The sequence below is a fragment of the Acomys russatus genome, chromosome 9 (genome assembly GCF_903995435.1).
Source record: "Acomys russatus chromosome 9, mAcoRus1.1, whole genome shotgun sequence".
Classification (NCBI taxonomy): domain Eukaryota; kingdom Metazoa; phylum Chordata; class Mammalia; order Rodentia; family Muridae; genus Acomys; species Acomys russatus.
This window is the reverse complement of record NC_067145.1, coordinates 52,208,807-52,235,025: the sequence shown is the minus strand read 5'-3', so window position 1 is coordinate 52,235,025 and position 26,219 is coordinate 52,208,807. Positions and strand designations below refer to the sequence as shown.

Below are 26,219 nucleotides of genomic sequence, written 5' to 3'. Positions count from 1 at the left end.
ACTGATGGGCCCAGAATAGTCATACCTGACTTTTCATCTTCTTGGAGTGCAGCTGTGCTATGTATGACCTTTATCCCTAACCACAGATCAAGGCGTACTTAACCCCCATTTTTTTTTTTTTTTTTTTTTTTTTTGAGTCTCTTCATCCTTCCAGACTCTTCTAATGAAGAAGAAAGAAGCCAAAGCAGGAATTCCAGGAGCACCTACCTGACACAGAAGTACAGAACCACGGGCCCAGACTTTTTGGGGAAGTCATGCTCCAGGACTCTTCGGTCTAATTGCAGCCAATTCAAGTGTCCCCTGGAGAAAGGAGAGACAGTGGGTCAGGTTGTTGGACTGTGCAGGGGTTTGGAGGTGACGGTCTCCACAGAGCAGAACCCACCGGGTTGTAGGCATGCAGGGGATCTTGGATCCTTCCTAGTATTTCATTACTGGAGGAACACACAGGCCTGACCCAGGAGAAGAGTTCCTGAGAGAGGTGTTGTGTGGCAGGGACAGGACACGGATCACGAAGTTAGGACAAGACATGCTGCCTGCTTCCTGTAGCCACAGCTCTGGTCCCCCACCTTGGGCTGTGTGCTTTTCTCATAGGACTTAGATACACTTGAATAACATGCTGACACATGCTAGCAGCTCTCACATCATCCTATAGAAGCAGTTGGGATGCCACACGAACCGCAGTTTTGTTTTTTGTTTTTAATGTAAACCTGCAGAGGATCAAGCCATTATTCTATTTATAGGCATTCACCTTTGCTCCCCATGAAAGAAAGCATTTGTCTACACAAGGTCTCTCACACACTGCTTCACAGACACAGACATTGTTATGAAAGGACAAAAGAATGGCTCGAACTTGAATGATGTCCTAATCCCCAAATGGAATACTATACAGCAATGAAGAGATTGTGCTATTGCTGTAGGTAGTAATATGGATGAACCTGAAAATGACTCCAAAGTAAGCAAGTTCTTCAAGAATGGTCCAGGAATATTGACTTATCTAGAAATCCCCATATACCAGAGAAAGAGTCAAGCAGGGAGTGTGTCTCCGGAGACTACATTACGAACCAGGGGCCACCAATTCTAGTAGAGTCTGGCTCTCTCTTTTTTTATTAATATAAAATCATTTGCTACAATATGTTGTTTTTAGGTTGTTTCAATGGTTTTTTTGAGTATGTATGTGTGTGAGGTATATGTCTGAATATGTGTGTTAGAAAGTGTAGGAGTGCACATGTGTGCAGGGCAAATGTATGCTCCTGTGTGGGTGTGTAGGCCAGAGGTTGAGGTCAGGTGTCTTCCTTGCTCATGATCCTCTTTATATTTTGCAGCAGGGTCTCTCACTTGAATCCAGAGCTCAGTCATTCACATCGTTTATCTAGTCAGCTTCCTTCAAGGATCCTGTCTCTGCCTCTCCAGCCCTAGGATCATCAGTGGCCGTTGATGACTGCCCAGCATTTACATGGGTCCTGGGGATCCGAACTCTGGTCTTGATGTTTGTGCTCCCACAAACCATCTCTCCAGCCTCTTAGCTTTGGTTTACAACATCTCCTATATTGTGTCTTGTTAACTACCTCATAATACAAGTGCAGCTGTTTCTGCATCTCCCGTGGCTAACAATTTATTTTTGTTGTTGTTAAGAAAACAATCGCATCAATTTTACAATATGCCCCAGAGATCCATATTCTCTGTGCATGTGTGTTTTCATGCATGTGTTTGAGCATGTGTACGTGTGTGGGTACACAAGCATCTGTGCACATGCATTGAGGATGTTGAGGCTGGACGCCTGTCTTGAAGGCCTTCCACTTTATTGAGAGAGAATCTGGAGCTGAGCTCAGAGCTCACTGACTCCAGCTAGCCTAGTCAGGAAGCTTGACTCAGGGTTCCCCTGTCTTCTGCCTCCCAAGGCCGTGCTTGCCCAGCTTTTACTTGGGTTCTGGGGAAGTCTCAGTTCTCAAGCTTATGCACCAAGGACTTTATCCACCAGGTACAGCCAATGCCCCTGCCCCAGGTGTGAGAGCCTCAGGGGGAATTTATCCTGCTCACCTTATCTAAGACCCAGGCACCTCAATATCATTTGCACGAGCAGGGTGTGGAGCAGGGGAGGGAAAAGACTCAAGTGCCTAACACCTTCCCAGGCAGCACCATTCTTTTTTTTTTTTTTTTTTTCAATCTATCTTAGCTACACACATATACACATATAAAGTCACGCTCTGATACTTCTCTGGGCACTCGACATAAGGTGCTGCTGTTTGCTGTGATGTGTGACCATGGCGTGCTGGTCTCAGAGGCTGTCAAGACCAGTAAATGTCAAGTTCCCGGAAGCAACTATGACAGCCCATGCATGGCAGGCTGGAGCCATTGACTTTTGCTGTCCTGCTGTCTAGGAGTTAATGAGTGGGAACTCCAAGCCCAGTTCTAAGTAAATTATGTTCCCTGAGTAACTGCTGCTGGTTCTTGCTCCCAAGGTAAGACATTGCCTTTGAACTTTGCTTGTTTTTTAAATGGCAGATAAACCTGTGGCTTCAACTAGACTCTTTGCGGATGCCTCAGCCAGTGCCGTGCGTTCTGTATAAGAAGGGTCATAGGGGAGTGAAGACTAGGGCACCCTTTATGAACCAGCATGCTTGGCAGTGCGTCACAGTGCGTTGCCAACAAGACATTCATTATTTAGCTAAATCTGACTTCTGGACCTGTACCAATCAAGCAATTCAATTAACTGTGATAAAATCCTTGCCACACAAACATGAGGACCAATTTTGACCCACAGCACTCACATAAGAAGGCAGGTGCGTGGGCAGCTTGAGCTCGGAAGAGCTGGCCCTGGGGGCATGGGAGCAGGAGAACTGGCCCTGAGGGCCAGAAGAGCTGTCAGGTTGACGAACTCAGTTACCACCCAGGCCCAGATTCAGGGCTTTGAGTTGGTCTACCACAGGGTCTACCCCATCTACAGACTTCTGGAAAGGCCCATCCTACAGAACCAAAGCTGCAGGGTCTCCATGACACAGGGCAACAAACAGACTATCTAAGAGGAGTCCTGGGGAGGATCCAATATTGATAGCGTAGAGGCCTCGAACCAGACCAGTGACTCATTGCAATGAATATTCCCAAGTAAAGCTGTTTGGGCAAAGATGTATACTGTGGGATGGACTGTGACACACCATGGCTTCCATGTCAGGATTTTGTTTTACTTTGTTTTCTTTGGGTGGGGGATGTTGCAGGGGAGGAGGGCAGATATGTAGGAACAGAGGGATGAGTGGGATTGGGGTGCATGACTGGAAATTCACAAAGAGTCAATAAAAAGTTTGAAAAAAGGTAGATGTGATGGAGTGCTGTTGTACACCCAGCTTTGGGGAGGCGGAGACAGCAGGACCCCTGGGCACTGCTGGGCATCCACCCTCACCTGGGGAGGCAGAGACAGCAGGACCCCTGGGCACTGCTGGGCATCCACCCTCGCCTAATTGTTGGGCTCTAGGCCAGAGAGGCCTGCCTCAGGGGAGGGGACCACTGTTCCTAAGATCGTCTCCTGCCTTATACACACATGTGCACACATGTGTGCACACACACATGAAGAAAAAACCTGTTATACAGGAAGGTGAAAGAAATAATCCTTAACTGACTAATCTTTAGGCTCTCAAACTAGGACTGTGGCCTCAGGGTGCTTGTGACCCATCTAAAATTTAAGCAAAACTTGTATATGCAAACATTTGTGGAAGAGAAGGAATGTAAGCCCTTAACAAATTTCAAAGGGGCCCGTGATAAAATAACAGGGTGAGAGCCTCTCATTTTCTTAACTGGCATGTGAAAATACATTCTAACTATACTTATGCAGTAATGGCTAGCCTGTTTCCACCCCCTCTTCAAATGTCTAAACACTTCTTAAAAGTACTTTTTAAAAACATGACTATTCAATTATACCATCTGATGAACAATTTATAAAATTGGGGACAGGAGACAGAAACTTAACTGCAGTGACAATCATTGCTTCAACGGGTGGCTTGTTTGACTGCTTATTTTGGCTAAAGTTGTTCAGTGTTTGGCTTTTGAGAGGTGATCCTTTGTCTTCTTTCAGCCATTCACTTCACAAATATTAAAATTTGGGACCTAAGGTAGCACTGCGATTATTTAAAAAAAAAAAAAAAAAAAGACTCTCTAAGTGGATGCCAGCTTTGGATAAATGAAAGTCTCGGTTATGGTGTCTGTCTGCTTAGGTTTCTCTTTGCGGTGCTGTATAAGCCCGTAGCCCTCAGCATGCTAGGAAAGCACTCAAGCTAACCCAATGCCCTTTGTGCCCTCCTTCCTCACCTATGTTCTCTACACCTATGGGAACACTAGAGCTGAACATGGGCGTTAATTTTCTCAACATTTTAGAAATGGTGCCTGGCAGGAGACAACTTCCTGAACAGAACACCAACAGCCCAGGCTTTAAGCTCAACAATTAATAAATGGGACCTCATGAGGCTGAGAAGCTTCTGTAAGGCAGGAGACACTGTCAACAGAACAAAGCGACAGCCTACAGACTGGGAAAAGATCTTCACCAACCCTGCATCTGACAAAGGTCTAATATCAAAAATATATAAAGAACTCAAGAAATTAAACACCACCAAATCAAATAACCCAATTGAGAAATGGGGCTCAGAAATAAACAGAGACTTCGCAACAGAGGAATATCAAATGGCTGAGAAACACTTAAAGAAATGTTCAATGTCATTAGTCATCAGAGAAATGCAAATCAAAATGACTCTGAAATTCCATCTTATACCCATCAGAAATGGCTAAGATCAAAAACTCAAGTAACACCACATGCTGGTGAGGATGTGGAGAAAGAGGAACACTCCTTCATTGCTGGTGGGAATGCAAACTAGTACAACCACTTTGGAAATCTATCTGGTGATATCTCAGAAAACTGGGAATAGGGCTTCCTCAAGACCCAGCTATTCCACTCCTTGGAATATACCCAGAAGAAGCTCCAGCACACAACAGGGACATATGTTCAACCATGTTCAGAGCGGCCTTATTTGTAATAGCCAGAACATGGAAACAGCCTAAGTGTCCCTTAGTAGAAGAATGGATAAAGAAATTGTGGTACATTTATGCTATGGAATACTACTCAGCAATTAAAAACAAGGAATTTCCGAAATTTGTGGATAAATGGATTGAACTAGAAATGATCATAATGAGTGAGTTAACCCAGAAGCAGAAAGAGTCAAATGGTATATACTCACTTATATCTGCATACTAGCCCAAGGGGCATGTCCCATGAAAGTCTTCACTTATCAGGAAAGTGGGACAGAGGGGGAAGACAACCTGTTGCGACTTTAGGTGAGAGAAGTATGGGAGAATGGGGAAATAAAAGGATCCAGAGGGTCCTAGAAACCTACAAGAAGAACATTATGACGGGCAGATCTGGTCCCAGGGGCCCTGCTCAAACTATGGCACCAGCCAACGAATATACGTGCAGTAAACATTGAACCCCTACCCAGATCTAGCCAATGGTCAGGACATTCTCCACAGCTGAACAGAGAGTGGGGTCTGACTTTCACACAAACCCTGGTGCCCCATATTTGACCATGTCCCCTGGATGGGGAGGCCTGGTGGCACTCAGAGGAAAGATAGCAGGCTACCAAGAAGAGACTTGATACCCTATGAGCATATACAGGGGGAGGACAGCCCCCTCAGTCACAGTCATAGGGGACAGGAGTAGGAGGAAAGCGGGAGGGAGGGAGGAATGGGAGGATACAAGGGATGGGATAACTATTGAGATGTAAAATAAATGAATTAATCTTAAAAAATTAGAAAAAAGAAAAGAAAAGAAAGAAAGAAATGGTGTCTGGACGGTAGCTCCTCTACAGGGTTATGCCAGTGGGTATTCGTCTCTGATAGTCTAAGTTCAAATGGAATCAGTTGTTCTTAGATCTGGGTCAAGGGGACAGAAAGAAAGTGGTTCTGGCTGGGCAGTGGTGATGCATGCCTTTCATCCCAGCACTTGGAAGGCAAAGGCAGGCGGATCTCTGTGAGTTTGAGACCAGCCTGGTCTATAAAGTGAATCCAGGACAGACAAGGCTACACAGAGAAACCCTGTCTTGAAAAAAAAAAAACCCAACCAAACAACAAATAAAAAAAGAAAATGGTTCTGACATTCCTGGTTCTAGAACAGGGCTTTTAAAATGTGGCTAATACATCAGAACAAACTGGGGAACTTTTGAAGAAAAAAAAAAAAAAAAAAAAAAAAAAAAAAAAAAAAAAAGCCCAAACCCAAACCAATGAACCAACCAAACAGACAAAAACAACTCAATTTAAAGTCCTGGGTCCTTCTAATATGTCACCAAGGTAGAAAGGAACTCTGGCTCTAGCCACATGTCAGTAAGTATTCTAAGGGACTGGAGAGATGGTTCAGTGGTTAGGAGTGTGTGCTGCTCTTGCAGAGGGCCCAGGTTTGTTTTTTCAGCACCCACGTGGGGGTTTATAACTATCTGTAACTCCAGTTCTTCCTAATGCTGCAACCCTTTAATACAATTTCTCACGCTAAGTTGAGCCCCCCCCAGCCATAAAAATTTTTCATTGCTATTTCATAACTAGAATTTGCTACTGTTAGGAATTGTAATATAAATATCTGACATGAAGGCTATCAGATATGTAACCCCAAAGGATCGGGACCCACAGCTTGAGAGCCATTGTTCCCTGATGCCTTCTTCTGACTTCTGGATACTGCATGCATGTGCTGCACATATAGAATGCAAGTAAACACACACACACACACACACACACACACACACACACACACACACACACACTTTAAAGATCAAACTCCTACCAGGGCCTCTGCTTCCAAATGTCTCAAAGCTGCCCAGGCCACCTTATTTGCCCAGTTCATCACAACTGGGAACACTGAAGGACGGATACCACCTGTTATTCCCTTTATTTGTGCAGAGTTAGTGCAAATCAAAAGCCACTAAGTGCAATTGAATTCTAGAGCAGGGAAAGAATTTCACAGGAAACCTGGTGATACTTGAGTAGCGCCTATGGCTTAGTTCACCCAGCAGCAGCAGCATTGCATCATAGCTTTGCTATGTACATACAGGGTTTGCAAGATGCTGACATGGTGGTGGGGGGGAGAGCTGGGAGGAAGGTGAAGGGAGCCTGCGCAGTCTTTGTAACTCTTCTATAATGGTTTCCAAATAAGAATCTTCACAACAGAGAAGGAAGAGCCTGAACCAACACTCCAAAGACTGGCTACCAACAACATTTGGTATTCTTGGGCAAAGTTTTCACTGTGGGATATGATACTTTATTAATAAATACCAACTATGGGGGCAGGGTAAAGGCTAGGGAAACATCCAATTTCCTGTCTGTCTAGCTGTGTTTATTTATTTATTTGTATTTTATTCATTTATTTTTCCCAGAGTTCCACTTAGACCCCAACAAAATGTCAACAGAATTAACACTGCAAGGGTGGCAGACAACCGATAACCCAAGAACCCTATATTCTAGTGGACACCCCTGCTGCCCTGGGGAAGGCCAGTGCTGACCCTGGAACTTGTGCCTGAGGGTGTGACCTGCTCTGGGTTGGTTATTCCTAGGTCCAGAAGCACTAAACAGCTTTTCCTCTGTCTCTCCATGCCATGTGACCCTCTACAACATGTGACACCCTACACTTACAGAGCGACTTATAGCTTGCAGCCACTTTGCATGTCTGAATCTTGCTGGACCTGAATCGAGAATGGGCAGATTCATGTATTCTACCACAAGCTGCCACAGACCAATGACAGCACGACTGTTGCTATGTGGTAAACAGAATACAGCAGGTACATACTCACATGTACACCAACAACACTTTGGGGGGCACACATGCCCAATTTGAACACAGTTATTAAAATGTTTCATGGTGAGATGAGGGTGTGGCTCAGTGGTTATAATTGCCTGTCATGCATAAAACCATGGGTTTGATTACCAGCAGTGTATGCGCATGTGTGCTCGTGCATGTGTGCGTGCACGTACACCTACCCACCCACCTATCCCACCTACAGCAGGAGGATATCAGGTTAGTGTTACTTGGCATGTAGACGCAGAGGAAAAGCTGGGCTCATACTTCTAAGCATAGGAATTGCCAAACCAGAGCACCTCCAGGCACAAGCCCTTCAAGGGGCAGCCTTTGTTCTTCTCTTTCTTAGAAGGGAAAGGAAAAATGTTCCGATTACCAAAGAAGCCCAGAGGTGTATGTAGGCCCAGGTGTTACCAGGCCACAAAGGACTGTCTCCTAAGTCACTCTTGCCCTTGTCCAGTTGGTCTGTCTCCTGTGCTAGCCTCTTAGAGGCTTGACTTTCTCTGGGACTGACACCTGCTTTTTCTCCCCTACTGTACCAGGCACTCCTGCCACTTCTCGTTAAAGGACCAACAGGTGGTCCCAACTCTTTTTCATGGGTCCTTTCTGGTGGCCTGCCACTGGTGCTATGGGTGGAGACACCCTCATGCTCAGATCTGGGAAGAAGTGTTTCGGGGCCTGTGCACTCTCAAGACCAGTTAGAAGGATGGCTGTGAGTCCCTGCTGTGGGGAGTGTGATGCTTCTCTTTATACACGTGCACATCTGAATGAATGCACACACCCAGGTAGGCTCTCAGGCCATCAGAGAATCAAAACACTGGGTTCCCAGCTACACAAGCCTATAGGATGGTCCATTAGATGCTGGGATGTAGACCTCCCGTCTTTGATGTGTGGTTTTTGTGCCCCCCTTCTCCCCTCGGGGAAAGATTGACTTTATAGCTTAGCATCCTTCCAACCCATCCCTCTTGGCTCTCAGGGCCGTGGGCTGTCATCCCCGGCACTCACATTCTTCCTCTCCCGCCTGACTCGTGTTGACTCTGAAGGGAAGTCTAGTTGGGACCACCCAGGGTTCACGGACTCTTGGAACTGAGTGAACTTACTTGGGAAATGGGAACAATGGGGCTGTGATTAATTGAGGCTATGGTTTCCTCCTAATCAGCGAGCGGCAACAGCATGGAGAGTAATTACGAGGCTTGTGGGGGTTCACGGCAGAGAGGGTAGAGGACATCTGTGTTTGTGAGAGTCAGTTTTTCTAGGAGTGCACTTGTTTGAAGCATTTGTTATTTAGTACCCATTATACACTTTTCTGCCTCCACCTCTCTTGACGTCTCTAGATGGGACGTCCCTCTAGACCAGAGAGGACCAGCCTGCCTGCCTTGCACCTCGCTTTGTGAGGAAGAGGAGGCTTTGCACTTTTCACTGCTTCTGTCCACACCACTGCCCCGAACACCACTTGTATGTGTGGTGCGTGTATATGCATGCAGGTGTGCATGTGTGTGTGCATGCAGGTGTGCATGTGGGACGTCAGAAGATAACCTTGGGTTTTGTTATTCAATCACTGTTTACTTTTTTCTTTCTTTTAGAAGTAAAAAGAAGTTAAAATTTTTTTTAAGTATGCCAGTTTCTGCCAATGTGTTCATGTGCTTTTATGCTGGAAAGGCAAATAGTTGCTGGTAATTGGCACAGCTATCTAGTCAAGAGTTATACAGTAGATCCTATTTGCTAAGTCAGGATTTGGGTTGTTAGGTTTGTTTGTTTGTTTGCTTGCTTGCTTGTTTTAATTGTTGCTTCTTTGTTTTGTCTTAGTTTTAGTTTTTGAGACAGGGTCTCTCCAGGTAGCACTGGCTGTCTTGAAACTCACAGAGACCTGCCCTCCTCTTGTCTCCCCAGTGTGCCAGTATACCTTGCAAGAAAGGCATGACAAAAAGAATATTTTTGTTGCCATTTCAAATGTTTGTATGCTTTTATTGCCAACTGCAAAATGTCTACCTGTAAACTATTCACACCTGCAATTTCTGTCACTGTGAGCAAGCCTACCCGTGACAGAAATTCCTTTTGGTGGGTGTGGAAACTGAGACTACCCTCAGGTGGCCACACTGTCACCTGACCTGTAAAAGCTGCAAGAAATTGTGAAGGACCGCTTGGTCTTTCCAAAGTGTTAGCTGGAGGCTCCTGCCCACTCCTAAACAAAGAAGACCTCTCCCGTCTCTCTGAGGGCATGGCTGATTCTGGCTGTTTGCTGTTTGCATAACGCCTCCACCTTCTCCATGCTGGGGTTACAAATGTGGTCCACCCAAGCTAGCTTTTATTTTTTAGCCTGAGTTCTGGGGATTGAAGTTAGGTCCTCATCCATGCCTGTGGACATCTTGTCAACTCACAGAGCCCCATGCCCAACCATAGCCATATACAGGTACTTAAGGTCACTTTCCTACTGACCGGCACAGAAGATGCCTATTTTTGCTTCAGAATCCATCCTGCCTCTGAGGTCCCACCTCACTCCTCGACTATACTGCCCTTCCCAGACAATAACCTCACCCTGACTTATGAGTGCTGTAGGAAAGCGTGTTTATAATTCTAAAGATGTGGAGGGGTGTGAGGACATGGATATACACAGAGAGACTTAGTTTGTTTGAAGTAGATTATTGTTTTTTGTTATGTTTTGCTTCCTAGTGAGGAGCACAGGCAGACAGGGAACGCGAGGGCAGGCTCTCTGAGCCGGCTATTTCTTGTTCCCAGAAAACACTGAGAGGAGAAATTGTGGGAAGATGGGGGGCAGGTGTCTAGACATATCAACCAGGGGTAAAGGGGAGGACCCAGGAGCCCTATAAATACCTAAGCTGGCATCTGTTTAATGGACTTCCAGCTTTAGGCATCTCCCACCCTGAATCTATACAGCTGTTACGTTCCCTTTCTCTGTGGTTTTGCTTTCTGTTTTTCCTGGCCCCACTCATTTCAATTCTTTATGCTGAGGAATTATTGGCATCCCTTAGCCAATTGCTGTCACCCCCTGTTACAATGGAACCAAGGGCTGCACATGTCTCAGAACATGTGGCGCCACCCAATTGCATTCCCTTAGCTAAGAATTTGGGCTGATGTCACTGGACTCTTTTGGTAACTATAGAAAGAGACCAACATAGTTCAATGAACCTATTCTTCCTTTTATTAGAAAATATGATGGTGCAGACCCAAACTGGAAGGCTGCTGAAAGCAAACACACTTTTACATCAGATGGGTGGTATGAACTTTGATTTTTGTCTTCTATTTCGGCGTAGAATGTGAAACTGCCCAGATATCATCTTTCACCTGAATTTATCCTCAAGTCTGCTTCCTGTTATTGTTACTCCAACACTGGAGAGAAACATTTACTTTCCAGAAGTTTTCATTTAACCTTAATGAAACCCAAACCCACACAGACCTACTTAAAAAAAAAAAAAAAACATTTTGGTCTGAACCCAAATCTGTTTGATTATAAGAACATTGACCTAATAATTTCATAATATTAGCATCTGTCTAATTATATCCTTTGGCTGCTCCAGGCATGATCACCAGCTTTTGAAATTCAGATGGTGAACTCGGACTGACCCTCCAGCCCCCACGGGACCCAAGTGGCCTGCAGCTGATTTCGCTGTGTACAGTTGAGAGACTGGCGATTTCACATCCTGCTCTTTTGTTTGGGGTCTGTGGGCTCTGGACAGCACTTACGTCTCATCTGTGAAGGCTATTCCAAAGTATTCCTTCTCCTTCAGGTTGAAATGAGATGCCACGAGGTCAAGAAGCTCCTTGGCCAAAAGCTTGGGCTGGAAGAAGAAGACAAAGGGTTCAGTCACGAAAGACTTTCACCGAATCTTGCCAACACCTTGGGTGTCTACCGTGTTCTCAGTGTGACGTCGGAAAACTCAAGCACACTACACAAACACAAGTGACTTTTGTAAAAATCCAAAGAGGGGCTTGGATGATGTAGTTCAGCTGGTAGAGTTCTTGGCTGGCGTGCACAAAGCCCTGTGTTTAGTTATTGGTACAACACAAAACTGGTTGTCACGCTGCATGCCTGTAATCCCACATGAAGTAGAGGCAGGAGGATCTATAGTTCTATAGATCATCTTCTACTACGTAGCCAATTTGAGGCTAGCCTGGAGTATATGAGACATAGAAGAGGTAGGGGAAGGGGAGGGAGGGAGGAAGGGAGGGAAAGGGCGAAACCGAGAAAGAAAGAACCACTAGGATACTGCTGTATAAAACAGCCAAGTCAAGGGTCCCAGGTAATAGACAGAGGCTCTGTAAGGTTGATTCAGTCAGTTCTGCCAACAAATGACACTTTTGCTCTTTAGTGAGGCTGTTCAGCCTGGTGACTTTCCTTTCCACCTTACGCTGCACCGGCAGGAAGATGTCTGTTTTTAATTGATCTATTTTAGCAAACACAGGCAGATCCTCCTATTCTTAGGAAAAGTTTACTTTCTGATAAACCCATTGTAATCTGATATGAATATCAGAGTTTAGCAACACAGTACTCCAGGTGTGCACTCCAGGGCACCGGGAATGTAACCCAAGCAAAATGGTACACTTTCTTAACACCTTGAGGCTTATTTTTGTAACTAAGTTGCAAGTTTCTAGAGCATGGCCTCGGTGGAAGACAACCATGCCTCACTGCACTGAGAGGCTGAGCACACTTCCGCCTGGGCATCACAGGGATAACTGGGGGTTCTGGCTCTCAGCATCCTTAGAGGTGAGTGTAGCATACAGCCTGATCCAGAGGCAAAAGTACAATTTTTACTGGATGAAGACTGCATTTGTACCATTGTCAAATCCAACATCTCTGCACTGAATTGCAGTGAGTCAGGAACTGTGTGTATTTTCTGCATGATAGGCAGTGTCCTAATCATTTTTTATACACTACCCCCACAGTGCTTTGATATTGTCCATTCTGCAGGGCAGACACAGGCCCAGAGATTGGACAGCTGTTTCTGCCTCCTCCAGCCTCAATGACCATCAGCTCAGCAGTGAAAACCACTTAGATCCACATGAGTTTGAAGTGATGATGTCACTTCTTCCCCTGGAAATCAGAGATGGATGGAAATCCCCACCTTGATGAGCCAACGGCATCTAATAGTCTCTACTTCCATTCCCACCACCCTATACAACCAGAGGCAATAGGAAACTCAAGATTGGATGTCAAACCTTCCTTCATTGATAGGAAGAAATCTACACATCTCAGAGTTTTGCCAATTAATTATGAAAGATGCCTCAACGTTGACGTCTGAAGCTTAAGCACACGCTGCAGGCTGCTGCAGGCTCTGCTGCTCATACTGCTGTTCCCTGCCCCCATCCATCTCCCCCCAAACATGTTGGGCTGCATTTAATTTATGGGTTGTGGTGAGGCAACACATTCACTGATTTTATAATGTAGTGGATCGTAATTTATCCATCAGAATGACTGCCATCCCTTTCAGGGTAGCCACAGTATAGCTGTGATGCTTGCTGTTTCTGGAAGCATTCTGAGATGGGCACTGTGATACATGCCTGTAACCTCACCACTTAGGAGGCTAAGGCAGGAAGAATGGGGATTCAAGGCTAGCCTGGGCTATACAACAAGACCGTATCTCAATATCATTTGTTTTTTTTTATTTAGGATTATCTTTCTGACTTGCCCTGAGAGCATGTGTTGGGTCTAGCATCCTCTCCAGCACTCAGAATGGATTTGGGTTTTTGCAAATGTCAAGTCTAGTGGGGTGGGTGGGGGTAGAAGGTCACTTGAGTTCAAATCTGGGAGAGTAGAGGACTGGGTGGTCTCACTGAGTCAATTTGATATTAGAAAATGAGCTGTGACTAAAAAGTACTCACTGTGGGCTCTTTGGGACTACGGTGAGGTAACTAACCCATTCTCGGAAAGGACAGTGGTGAGATTTCTCTCCCTGGGAATAAGATTTTACAGATGCCCAAACGCCCTTGCTCAGTGCGGCAGTCTGAATGAGAGATGTTCCCCACAGGCTGATGTGTTTGAACACTTGGTCCTCAGTTGGTGGTGGTCCTACGTGGGAAGGTCATGGAACTTTTAGAGAGGGGAGCCTTTCTGGAGGTACACATCACTGGGGGTGGGCTTTAAGGTTTTATAGCCACTTCCTGTCCTCTTGCTTTGCTGCTCCTGTGTGTGGATGAGACGTGATCTCTCTGCTTCATGACTGCCAGGCCAGCCTCATGCTACCTGCTGCGATGCCTTCACCACCATGATGGATAATACCCCTCGGAACTGTAAGCCCAACAGAAAGTAACAAATGCCGTTGGGGATGCATACATTTACCCAGGAGGAGGTAGGTACTTACTAATGACAGAAAGGCCTGGGAGGAAATGTAAGGTGTGGTGTAGAAAGGGAGCTGAGGGAAGTGTGGACGGCAGGGGACGTGATTAACAGGCTTTGAACACTTTTGTCCTTCACCCAGTTAAGTCTCTTGAAATGACAGAAATGGACACACAGAACAACTTCAGTTGGTGACGCTCACATATTATCTGCTTACAGTGCTTATGCCTTGCGAAGAACTTTCTGAGGCACTACTGCTATATCCCAGACCCAGTTCTGAGAGCTTCCGTATATGATGTTATCATCTAAGTGACAGGCGACTGTCTGCTGGCCAAGACTTAGAGACCATAGGCAGCTGTTATTAGTCTCAGAAAAGCCATAATTCAAAACAAGGTCTGGAGATACACAATTGGATATCACTCAGCCTTAAAGAGGGACAAAATTCAGATCTATGCTACATGAATGAACACTGAAGACACGCTAACTGAAAGAAGCCATATTGAAAAAAAGATGAATGCTATTGTCATTTCACTTGCATAAGTAGCCAAGATCATGCGATTTCATAGGGGCTGCCAGGGATTGAAGAGGATGATGAGTTAATGATTGAAGGTTCCAGAACTTCTGCTTCAAATTTGGACAAAACTTTGGAAACAGTGGTGGCTTTTTGATAACACTGTGTTTGTAGTTAATGCCCCCCCCCGAATTGAATATATACAAAATGGTTAACACGGTACATTTTATGTTATGTGTATTTATCCCAGTTTTAGAAAGAAACAAATAAAAGCTCTAGCTTGCCTCAAAGTGGTACTTGTCCTTTGCCTGGGCAGCCCATATTATTTCCTGGGTAGAGGTCAAGCATCACGTGTCCTGAAGGACCTGCCTCCAGCACATTGACATTACAGATTTATACATCACCACTGTGCACTTGGCTAATGAGAATTTTCCTCTGATTTGGAAGCATCAGAGCCAACCAGACACTTGACACACTGAGCAGCAGTTCACCGCCACCCTTGGGGAGCCTTGGAGGGACTGACCTTTGGCCTCTGCATGGTAACATGATGTTGCTCTGATTTCACCTTTCTTTACAGACTCTTTTTACATTAGAGATTTTTACACTGAATAAATCAGTCTTCTTGGTAACTTATAATCACCAGGCAACTAAACAGCTTGGGCAGCCATAGCATAGGGAGAGGTGGGATGACAAACCTGACCCTCTCTGGTGACCTCTGTTGTAAGAATCACACCCCTGTGGGTAAATATCTGCGGAAACACGGAGAACCATCATCTGCTTTCCATGAATACGATTACAGACTGAAGGGAAGGAGGTCCCACTTTGGGACACCCACAATTTAAAAACAGCCTGGGGAGACACATGGCCTGAATTGTACTTGCCTCACAGGCTATGAGGACCTGAGTTTAGACTCCAGAAGGCAAGTGTAAAAGGATGTGGGAAGAGTGACCAGAATGCATTATATATATACATATATGAAATATATATGACACACACATGTTAGTTATGTCAGGTAACTAAGAAAAAAAAGAGTCACACTAACCAATGGGAATTCAGCAAGGAAAATGGACTCCAATATCCTGAGATGTCCACTGTATGTAATGAATTAATTTCGCTCTTGTTAAACTAGAAAATAGTATCCACAAGAGAACAGAGGGGGAAAAATAGGGTTGGTGGTGCAGGCTTATAATGTAGGGCTGGGGAGGCGGACACAGGCAGAGCCCTAGGGCTCCAGGCCAGCCAGGCTAGACTACTTGACTACTAGACTACTTGTCCCTATGAGACACCGTGACTCAAAAAACATGTGGAAGGTGCCCAAGGAGTGACATGGGAGGTTGATCTCCAGGCTCCACGTGCATGTGTACCTGTATGCACACACATGTATCTATACACATAAATACATACACAAAATACAATAAAAAATAAAAATAGAGGAATCAAATGGGGAGGCAATAGAAGACTCTAGAAGGAGTTGAGGTTGTAACTCTTTATCTTAAATCCTCATAAAACCCCACACATGTCTTTCAGTTGTCAAGGTGACCAGCAGCAGCCCAGCATCTGACTGCTTCCATCGCTAGGATTTCAGAGTAGCACCCCTCTACTGTCTGTGCAGAGGAGGAGACGGGGGTCATTTGTTATCACAGCCCAATGGTGCACTCTGCCTGCCCCTGGCATCAACATCTGATTTCCTCCCGACTTGCAGAGGAAGATGATAGTCTACCTTGACATGATGGTGACTGAGGAACTGCAGCATTCTGAAAGTTCCTTAAACTGTTTTGGAGTGAGCTGCCTAGTAAGCAGAAAGCCCTTTGGATGTTACGTACTTGGAAGGGATGTTTACAGAATCCGGCTGATCATAATTTGCCAATTACTGGTGCTATAAAACATTTGTGGACGCTTGCAGGGATATGGCTGGGAGAGAGGCCAGGAAAGAGCCTATAGCCTCATGGAGTATGAGGGGACAAACAGGGTAGAGGCCTGAAGGCGTCATGGGCAAAGCAAGCCCTGTGTGTCCTTGGTGAGCTATGCCAGTCTCTTCAGGGTCACTGGCCATGCTGGTAGAGATGTCAGTGACCTGAAGGTGGGCTTCCTCTCAGCCTGTAATTAACTTTATTCTCTCACTAGCTTCTCTCCTCCTTTAACTCAAATGTTTTTCCTGCCTTCCTTGTAAGGTTGAATCCCTCCTCATACCTTGATAACAAATGTCCTTGCCAATGTCCCCCTTGGCATGCTTGGTACATTGGAGCCACCACAGTGCTAAGAACTCCACTTTCCAAAACTAGGCTTGGACACCTGCATGATGACCACGTGCTGGGGATGGGGTGGGGGTGGGACAATGGGCTTTTGTTGCTCTGAATTCACCACCCAGACTCATGTGTGGTTATGAGAGTATTGGCTCCCATGGGGACCCATAGACATATTCACCGTACTTAGTCTAAAATACCCATATAATTCCAGCACATTCCTGCTTCTTCCGGGTGATGTGAGCGGCCACCATGATCAAAACAGCACTTGGAGCTGGAAAGATGGCTTTGTTGGTAAAGTGCTTGCCATGCAAGCATGAGAGCCCACATTCTCATGGGATTCCTGGCACCCATGTAAAAGGCTGGGCATGGCAGCTAGTACCTCCAACCCCAGTGCTGGGAGGTGGATACACCCCGGCCTTGCCTTCTTCAGCCAGATCAGCCACATTGGGAGCTCCAGATTCAGCGAGAGACACTATGGCTAATATTATGGTGGGGAGCACATGAAAAAGACGAACAGCGCCAGCCTCTGGCCTCTGCATGTGTGTGCATGCACATGCATGTGCATCCCAACGTTCATGTGTCTGCATGTGCAACACACACACACACACACACACACACAGAGCACATCTGTAAGGAGCTCTAGGCACTGTCACATCGCCAGGGTCCTTCTGGAAATGCTACTAATGTTTACAGGACCCACTTTGGACCTGACAGGCACTACCGCAGAAGGATGACCTCGAACAAATGATAAAACCTCTATCCTCTGTCTTCTCATCTGTCAAATGATGAGCTGGATTCAATGGCATGAAAGATTCTAAGAATATTCTTCTTTACGCTATTAGCAAATCAAACTGCTTCCGCTCCTATAAGCTACTTAGCCCTCCTGAAGGTTGTGTATGCCTATTCAAAACCTCTCACAAGTTAGCAGATCCTATCTATTAACATATTGCATTTTAAAAATACAGTCTGGAGCAAGTTGCTTAACCATACTGCCCCTTAGTTTCTTCTTCTGCAAGATGCTGACCATGACTGTACACATGTCACAAGGCTGTCATGAGGGCTAAATGAGGGATAACTTACAGAACATACGTGTGAGGCATAAAGGGAGCATTGCAAACATCTGTTATTATTTCAGCTCTTCATTGCTATACGTATAACACGTGCACACTATACATATATATTTATATATGAATGTATATAGAAAACCCAGGCCTAAATGCTAGCTTGATAGTTAAGACCACATTTTGAGAGTAGTCCCAGTTTTCCTCACCTTTGCCCCATTCCCTACCCAACGTCCATATTTTCAAGGAAGCCTTTTCTGTAAAAATTTCCACATGTGTCTCATTCTCCCAAAGCCTGGTTGCTTTTCTATGTGGGAGGTTATATGTGACATAATGCGCTGTACCTTGTAATGTGCTGAACAGTGGCCCCTACAAGGTAAGTTCATGTGCCTTCAACTGAAAACATCACCTTACATTGCAAGAGAGATAATTAAGGTGCTGTTGGAGGTTGGGGATGAATGTGGGAGCATGCGTGTCCATGTGAGAGCGTGTGTGTGCATGTGAGAGTGTGTGTGTGCATGTGAGAGCGTGTGTGTGCATGTGAGAGCGTGTGTGTGCATGTGAGAGCGTGTGTGTGCATGTGAGAGCGTGTGTGTGCATGTGAGAGCGTGTGTGTCCATGTGAGAGCGTGTGTGTGCATGTGAGAGCGTGTGTGTCCATGTGAGAGCGTGTGTGTGCATGTGAGAGCGTGTGTGCACATGTGTCTGTAGAGGACAGAGGTCCACAACAAGTGCTTAGATAAGTCACTCTCCACCTTAGTGTTTTAAAAAAAATATTTATTTATTTTATGTATATGTGTGCATGTCTGCCTGCTTGCATATGTACCATGAGCATACAGTGCCATGGAAGCCAGAAAAATGCACAGATCCTGCTGGTACTGGAGTTCCAGGCAGTTGTGAGCCACCTGAGAAGTCAACCAGGGTCCTCTGCAGCAAGTGGCCTTAGCCACTGTGCCACCTTTCCAGCCACTCCCGTTCTCTGGGGTTCTCTCACTGAACCTGGAGCTTACTGATTGGCTCTACTAGCTGGCCAGTGAACTCTGGAGATCTGTCTGCCTCCACCCTCTCTCTCCCCGAGGAGGAATGGAAATAACAGGCAGAAGCTACCGATGTTGAATTTTACACAGGCTGCTGCTGATCTGGACTCAGGTCTTCATGCTTGTACGGCAAGCATCTTCTCCAGCGAGAATTGTCTCTCCAGACCTACGGTTAAGGTTCTTGAAAGAGAGACAGGCTAGAATACCATTACACATTTCCTTATAAGACAGACCTAACACACGCACAGAGACAGCAAGGCGTGAAGAGAAGACTAGATAGGCACAGAGGTCATGTAATGCTGGCAGCTACCACAAAGTAGAAGGGGCTGCAACCAGTGCGCCCACCTATGGAATTCTAAGAGACAAGGTTCTGTCACTTTCAGCCCCCCTCCCCCATCTGTTGTTATTTGTTTTGGCAGCAAACTCTCCCCAGATTGGGACCCCAAAGATCTGCTATGCACCACCAACCCTGGAATACGTGAGTGTAGGAAGTTCAGGGTCTGCTGGCTGTGTGATCTGCGAATGATCTGGGACAGAGCCCCTTGGACACTGGTTCTGATGACTCACTATGCCTAAGGCTGGTGAGCCAACCATAGATAACTTGTCACCAGCAAACTTAGCCAATGGACTCTTCCCCCAAAGCCACTATTCTCCTGGGACACCATTTAAAAAAAAAAAAACAAAAAAACAAAGGAATTGCCACTTCTGAGTTAATTACATTAAAATATAAATATAAATAATATAAAATATATAAATATAAAATAAAAAATATATATAATATAAAATAAAACATCAAATAGCAATCGTGGCTTTGCCCTGTACTTTAGGAGAAATCAGGCTGGTGTCTGAAGATGAAGCCAGTCATTCTCTGTCTAGGGTTTTTATTTATTTTTATTTATTTCTGTCTTTTTGAGACAGGGATCTCATTTTGTAGTTCTCAGAATAACACCAAACTTGGAATCCCCCACCTCAGCCTTCCCAAACTCACTGGAAACCCTTTCCCAATAGAGCTTCATCCAATTAGCAGAGGATGCACAAAATACAATGGGAGGCAGGGGTAGGTGCTATGTAAATATCCTGTAAAGACTAGAGATACCCAGGCCATGGTTCTGGATCCTTCCTTAGCCCATAGGCTGCTCCCATTCTTGGGTGTATTTTTTTCTTTCTTAATAAGCCGTCTTTCTATTTCTAGCCATACATGCTGGTGCAACCCTTTGGGCTAGAACATAATAACCTGGAAGCAAGACCCCCCCAGCCCCCTCCCACCCCGCCAACACAGACCTGCGGCCTCACACTAAGCATGCCTCTCCCGTTCCTTTCACACACTGGCCTTCAGCCTGAGCATGCTTCCCAGCTTCCCCTGACACTGGACTTTCTCTCTAATCTCCATGTCTGATTTAAAAGGCATGGCTGCCCCACTCCCCCTCTCCCATATTCCTGGCAGCTCCTGAGATGATTTTTTTTTTCCCAGCATACCCATCCTGTTGTTTTTCTCTCAAATTTCAATAAAATCCTACCTGAACTTCCTCTGGAGTCTGTTTTGAAATCTTTGTTTGTTTTTTATAGTTTTTGGTTTTTTGGTGTGTTTTTTTTGTTTTTTGTTTTTTTTTTTTTTTGAGACAGGGTTTCTCTGTCTAACAGCCCTGGCTGTCCTGGAGCTCAGCTCTCTAGACCAGGAGTGGCCTTGAACTCACAGAGATCTACCTAGCTCTGTCTCCTGAGTGCTGGGATTAAAGGTGTGTGCCACCATCACCCAGCCTTTGAAAACCTTTTATTAAGAAGACTAAGAATGCCCCCAAAAGGAGACTCGTGGTCTCCCCAGAAACACTAATATTGTAGGTATATGCCTACATGCCTAATTGCCAGGGCTATTCTTGTCTTGTTACTGCAAGGTAATAACACTGTCCACTGAGCTGACGGGGACTTGCCCACCCTTGTGACACAGCAGCAGGCACTATGCCCAGCTTTGCCTGCAAACCTGCCCACGCACTCTGCCTGCCAAGGAACTGGGGATCCCAAGACTTAATGGATGGGTGATTCCTACTCTTCAGGAGCGGCCACAGCAGTGAGATGGCAGCAAAGGTCATTTCCTGGAGGTGGGTAGAAATGATGGCGTACTATCCCATTCTTTCTGGCCAGGGAGGCCTGAGACTCACTCCCTGAGAAGCCTGGTTGGAAGAGACCTTTGAGTAGCTGACTGAACAAAAGCTTCTCCTTGTACCCCTGCCCCCTCCTCACTCACCCCTGTGAGTGCTCATTGGCTGCTCTGATTCCTGGGGACGGGTAGGGGTAGTACATGAGGTCATCCTGTGTGGATTTTGTAGAGCAGCTTCTGGCAGTGGCTGCCCCTCCCCTGCTACCCTAGGGGCTATGATGATTAGCCTCTCCAAGGGAGCTCCGTATGCTGTGGCAGGGTCACACTGAAGCCACGTGCTTTATGCAGGCTGTGATAATAAGAACAATAGGGTTTAGCCCCCTTTCCAATAGGTAGGAAAGATCTTCCTTCATGGAGAAGAGCCACTTATCTCTGTCTTCCCAGCCACGAGATTACATGTGTGTACCATCATACCCCACTTCACACACACACACACACACACACACACACACACACACACACCGATGTTTAGGGGGAAATCCATCTCAGGCCTCATATTTGTAGGCAAGCACTTTACAAATTGAGGTATTTCTCTAGTCCATTTAATAAAGGCTTTTATTGGCAGAGTGAGACAGATGAAAGGATGGGGTGCTTACTGTCAGCATAGATGGTTGCACAAACACTCTATAGAGGCAGAGAGATGCTAGGCAGTGGTTCTCTCCCGCTCCCGCCCCCAAACAAAACAGCTAGATAGGGCCAGATGCAGTGATGTAAGAATTTCTGGGGGCTACCAAGGTGGGTTAAGATACTTGCTAATAAACCTGATGACTTGAGTTTGATCACCGGGATTCGTGTAATGGAAGGAGAAAACAGAAAACTCCCATGAGGTGTCACCCGATGCCCACATGCATGCTGTGGCCGGCCAATGCTCCACTTACAATAAACAAGTCAATGAACGGATGTTGCTGGATTTTAGTGAGATCACACACATTGCATGCCCAAGAAAGGATGTGCTGGGTCTCTTTTCCTAACCCTGCAGCAGAATGCAGACCCTCCCCTGAAACTTCTCCGCAAGCCAACTACATCCTTTCAACATCTCTCTCTGCAAATCTTCCAAGAGACTCACCTTGCGGATAAAGTCTCTCTGGGAACCTGTTATAGCTTCTCAGCTGCTCTCCCCTCCCCTCCTCCCCTCCCCTTGCCTTTTATATTTTCTTCCCTTGATGTCTTCCTTTTATTTCTATATACCTTCATCCATGCTGTTCTCAAACACAGCCTGGCCTGAGTGGAGCATCAGGAAAGTCGGGCCTGAGGAGCTTGGGAGGGAGTCTTTCTTACTCATGGACTTGAATGATGCCCAATGAAGGCTTTGACAGGCAGACGTAATAATCGCTCATCTATAAATGCAAAAAGCTTCCCTGAGTGACTGGGGAGCCTGCTTTATGCAGGATCCCCTCAGGGACCCTGGAAGGCAGGCAGGTGTTCATTAGGGCATCCCTCTTGGCCTCGTATTCACACAGCTACCCCCCCCCCCCGCCCCAGACTCCAGCCCGCCTGGGGTGATGTCACTGGACTGTTAATGAACCATAAATACGGAGGCTGCTCCACAGTCCTCAGCTTGCCTATGTCAGAAAGGGCTCTAGAGTTTATGCAGATGCTGGATTCAAGTTTAATCCCGAGATTCCAGGCTTCATCTTCCTGCCACTATCTCATCTACTGTTCCCATATTTCTTTTTTAAAAAGATGCCTGGGGCGGGGGGTGGGGCAGAAGAGATAGCTTTACTGCTTTTGCAGAAGACCTGGATTTGATTCTCAGCGTGCATATGAGGTGACTCTCAACTGCTTGTAACTCCAATTCCAGGGTTATCTGGCATTCCCTGGCCTCTGTGGGAACCGCAATAAACTCACACAGTCACACACACAAATAAGAAATACATAGGGTTTTGTTGTTGTGGTTGTTGTTGTTTGGGTTTAGGAAATGGCTCCATTGGTAAGATGCTGGTTAGGTAAGTATGAAAACCTGAGTTTGGGTGAGTTAGCACCCACACAAAATGGCTTTATGGTGTGTATCTGTGATCCCAGTACTGGGAATCAGGAGACAAAAGGATCTGTGGTGCTTACACATGTGCCCATAGACCTGTATACACCAGGTGTACACTTGGTGCCTGCATGCACGCACGTGTGCACACACACACATACACACACATGTGCGTGTGAGTGCACTGCTCTGCATATTTGATGCTGCCCTCATCTTGTGCTATAGGAAACATAGATGACCTCTTCGGATATAAACCATCCTTACTGGGAGATGAAGTTAAGTCCTTTAAGATCAAAGAACATGTTAGAGCACTGTTGCCCTTCTCCTGGACCAATGGGCACCAGGACTCATTCAAACTGGAAGTCCTTGTGATGCTGCTGCACACTGAATGACAGCCGAATAGGCACTGGAAGCTGCTTTTGCAGAAATGGACTCACTCCATATTTGGCACAAACCTGGAATCTTTCTCTTCAGTTTGCATGTCTCCTTTACTTTGGGCCACCTGTACTGCTCTGCACCATAGGCTTGTTAGCCACGGGGGTAGGTCCTAAACCTATCTGTTTCCCACCGAGGCTGATAACACACAATCCAGAGTAGGAGAGGCATCTTATTGTCAGATTTTTAGAAAGTTCTGTGATGGATCGCTACTAGGCACCTGAAGATCTCTAATGTATCCAAAACCTGCAGTCACCTTAGATTCTAGGAATAGGCAGGCCTCTTGGGAGAGAGCAGCACACATAACCTGTTCACAGTGACAAGGCTGTACCTTGGAGCATGACCATACAACTCCTGAGTATCAGGATGAGGCCACCTTATGGGACCAGAACCAAAGCCACGATTAACAGAGCCATCTCTGGACCAGGACTGCTACATGGTGCATTCCTTTCACCCCTTGCTCCATTTCCTCCTCTGTTTAAACCTAAAGCTCATGTCAGTACCCTCAAAGATAGATTTAGGGTTACTGGACCCTTTTTTCTGTTCCTTTCTCTATTCTTACAAGAGAGATACTTATTGATTAAACCCTCTTTCTCTGCTTTTCACCACCCATTAATCTCTTTCATTGGTACATTCGGCCAGAAAGCCACACCTCGTCTCTTGGGGCTGTCCAAGCTGGGGCTTTTACCCTGAAGCTCTGATAATTATTCCATTTGCTTTATTGCCAGAGAACTGCAGAAGAGGGCATTGTCCCAGGATCGGGGGACAGCCACCGGAACTGGAGTCTTGAAATGGATTTCCATGGTGTATGTGGAGGTCATGAAGTCTTTCACAAGGTCAAGGTCTTTGTATGATCACACTTAACAGTAGCTAGGAGTGTTCCGAGTCAGGGGCTGTTAGATGGTGTGTATGGCAAAGGGGCCGAGACGGATCATCTTGTACTACATGCCTAGTAATGAGCAGAAGGGTCTCTGTGCACCTGGTGTCCTTGGCCTAGAATATGGCTAGTGTTCAGAGAATGTGGCTTCATTGCCACCATTTCGATAAGAAACACTTGCATTGCGGTATCCTGCTGTTTAGAAGTAGAAGTTTGGAGGGGGTTGAATATAAAAGAGGAGCGAGTCCTCCTTAAAACAGAATCACCCCTTTTACTAAATGTGGGCTATGTGCGATCCAGCCCACGGTGCTCTGAAACCCATTTGTGAAGTCTGCACTGATGAGCCACTAAACGTTAGGACAGTGCTTTCCACCTGTAAGGTTTTAGTGACGATTCAATAAATGATCACTTAGGACGTTTCTGCTATGCAGCAAGTGCTCAGTAAAAATGGTCATTTTTCTTCTTTAACCAGAGACCGAATCCTCGTAGGAATCAACCAGCCCCTTACTGCTCTGACAAGGAACTTATCTATTGTAATCTAGGTCCTCTTTTTCATGAACTGCCATCCCCGGTCTTGGAAATCCTGAATAAATCATCCTGACAGTAAGGAGAACAGAAAGCAGACAACTTCCCTCGGACCCGAACTTCCTCTTGTAGCCTGGCCCTAAATAGCACCCCTTGCCTGTTGTTGTTGTTATTATTATTATCTGCAGAATACCTGCCCCATCCACTTCTGCCAGCACCTTACCATGCTTGTCCATGCATACTGCTTCGGCTGAGTTACAATTATACTCATAGGCTAGAAAGAGAGGAGAGGGAGAGGGGAAGAGGAAGAAGGAGAAAGGAGAAGGAAGAGAGGGGAAGAGGGAGGGAAAAGGGGTGAGGAGGAGGAGGAGGAGGAGGAGGAGGAGGAGGAGGAGAGAGAGAGAGAGAGAGAGAGAGAGAGAGAGAGAGGAGAGGAGAAGGAGAGAGAGAGAGAGAGAGAGAGAGAGAGAGAGAGAGAGAGAGAGAGAGAGAGAGAGAGAGACTGGCATGGCTCTCTGGCTCCAGCAATTTGCCTGGAGACTCTGCCTGGCTTTTCCATGTTTATCAGCATTTTAATTTGGAAGGTCCCTGAGTGTCGTCCCCCCCCCACAACCCCCCCTTCCCCGCAGGAAGCTCTTGCAGCTTGCCGTCAGCTACATGCTGCATGTGCTGGAGAGATGCATTCTGCACTGCTGCTGATGCCCTTCTCAATACAATTAAGAATGCATTCTCACCAGGAGGCTAGGAAGGAAAGCCCAATTTAAAGCTGAAAAAAAATATTTCTTCCTAAAGAACAGTTTCATGAAAATGCACTGGTCAGCTATATAAAAGATAACAAAGCCTTCCTGCTGCTTTCCAATATGCTAATTAAAGGGGGACTCACAGATGATGGAAGACTGCATGCCACGCCACTTCTTGAAGCAGCTTCATAAGCCATCACAGCACTGATGGGGTAGTCAGAGTCAGGCCTGATGTCAGTCAGGTATTTACACTAGTGGCCAGATTTTAGGAATCTCCTTGTGCTTGGATAAAAATCTGTTAGTTTAGGGGTTCAAGTGGGCGAAGCGCTTGCTTGACTAGTGTGAGGACCAGAGTTCCGATGTCTAGGACCTACTTAAAAGCTGGGTGCGTGTGCCTGTATCCCAGAGTGCAAGAGGCCAAGGTGCAAAGCTGTGGAGCAAACTGGCTAGCCAGACTAGCCAAAAGACTGAACTTCATTCCTGCAAGAGGATTGGTCTCAATGTATAAGGTAAAGAGCAACTGAAAAAAAAAAAGAACACCTGATGTCAG

The 26,219-nt window shown here is 46.0% G+C and overlaps 1 protein-coding gene across 1 annotated transcript in view; it reads right to left on the bottom strand.

Moving 5' to 3' along the window:
* The window catches only part of Frmd4a (FERM domain containing 4A), a 281,390-nt gene that overhangs the window by 126,791 nt on the left and 128,380 nt on the right, over window positions 1-26,219 (bottom strand). Inside the window, exons 3-4 of the mRNA XM_051151329.1 lie at window positions 11,516-11,610; window positions 208-300 (exon numbers count right to left, since the gene is read on the bottom strand). Coding sequence (XP_051007286.1) covers window positions 208-300; window positions 11,516-11,610 — 188 coding nt within the window. The remainder of the gene's footprint in view (window positions 1-207; window positions 301-11,515; window positions 11,611-26,219) is intronic.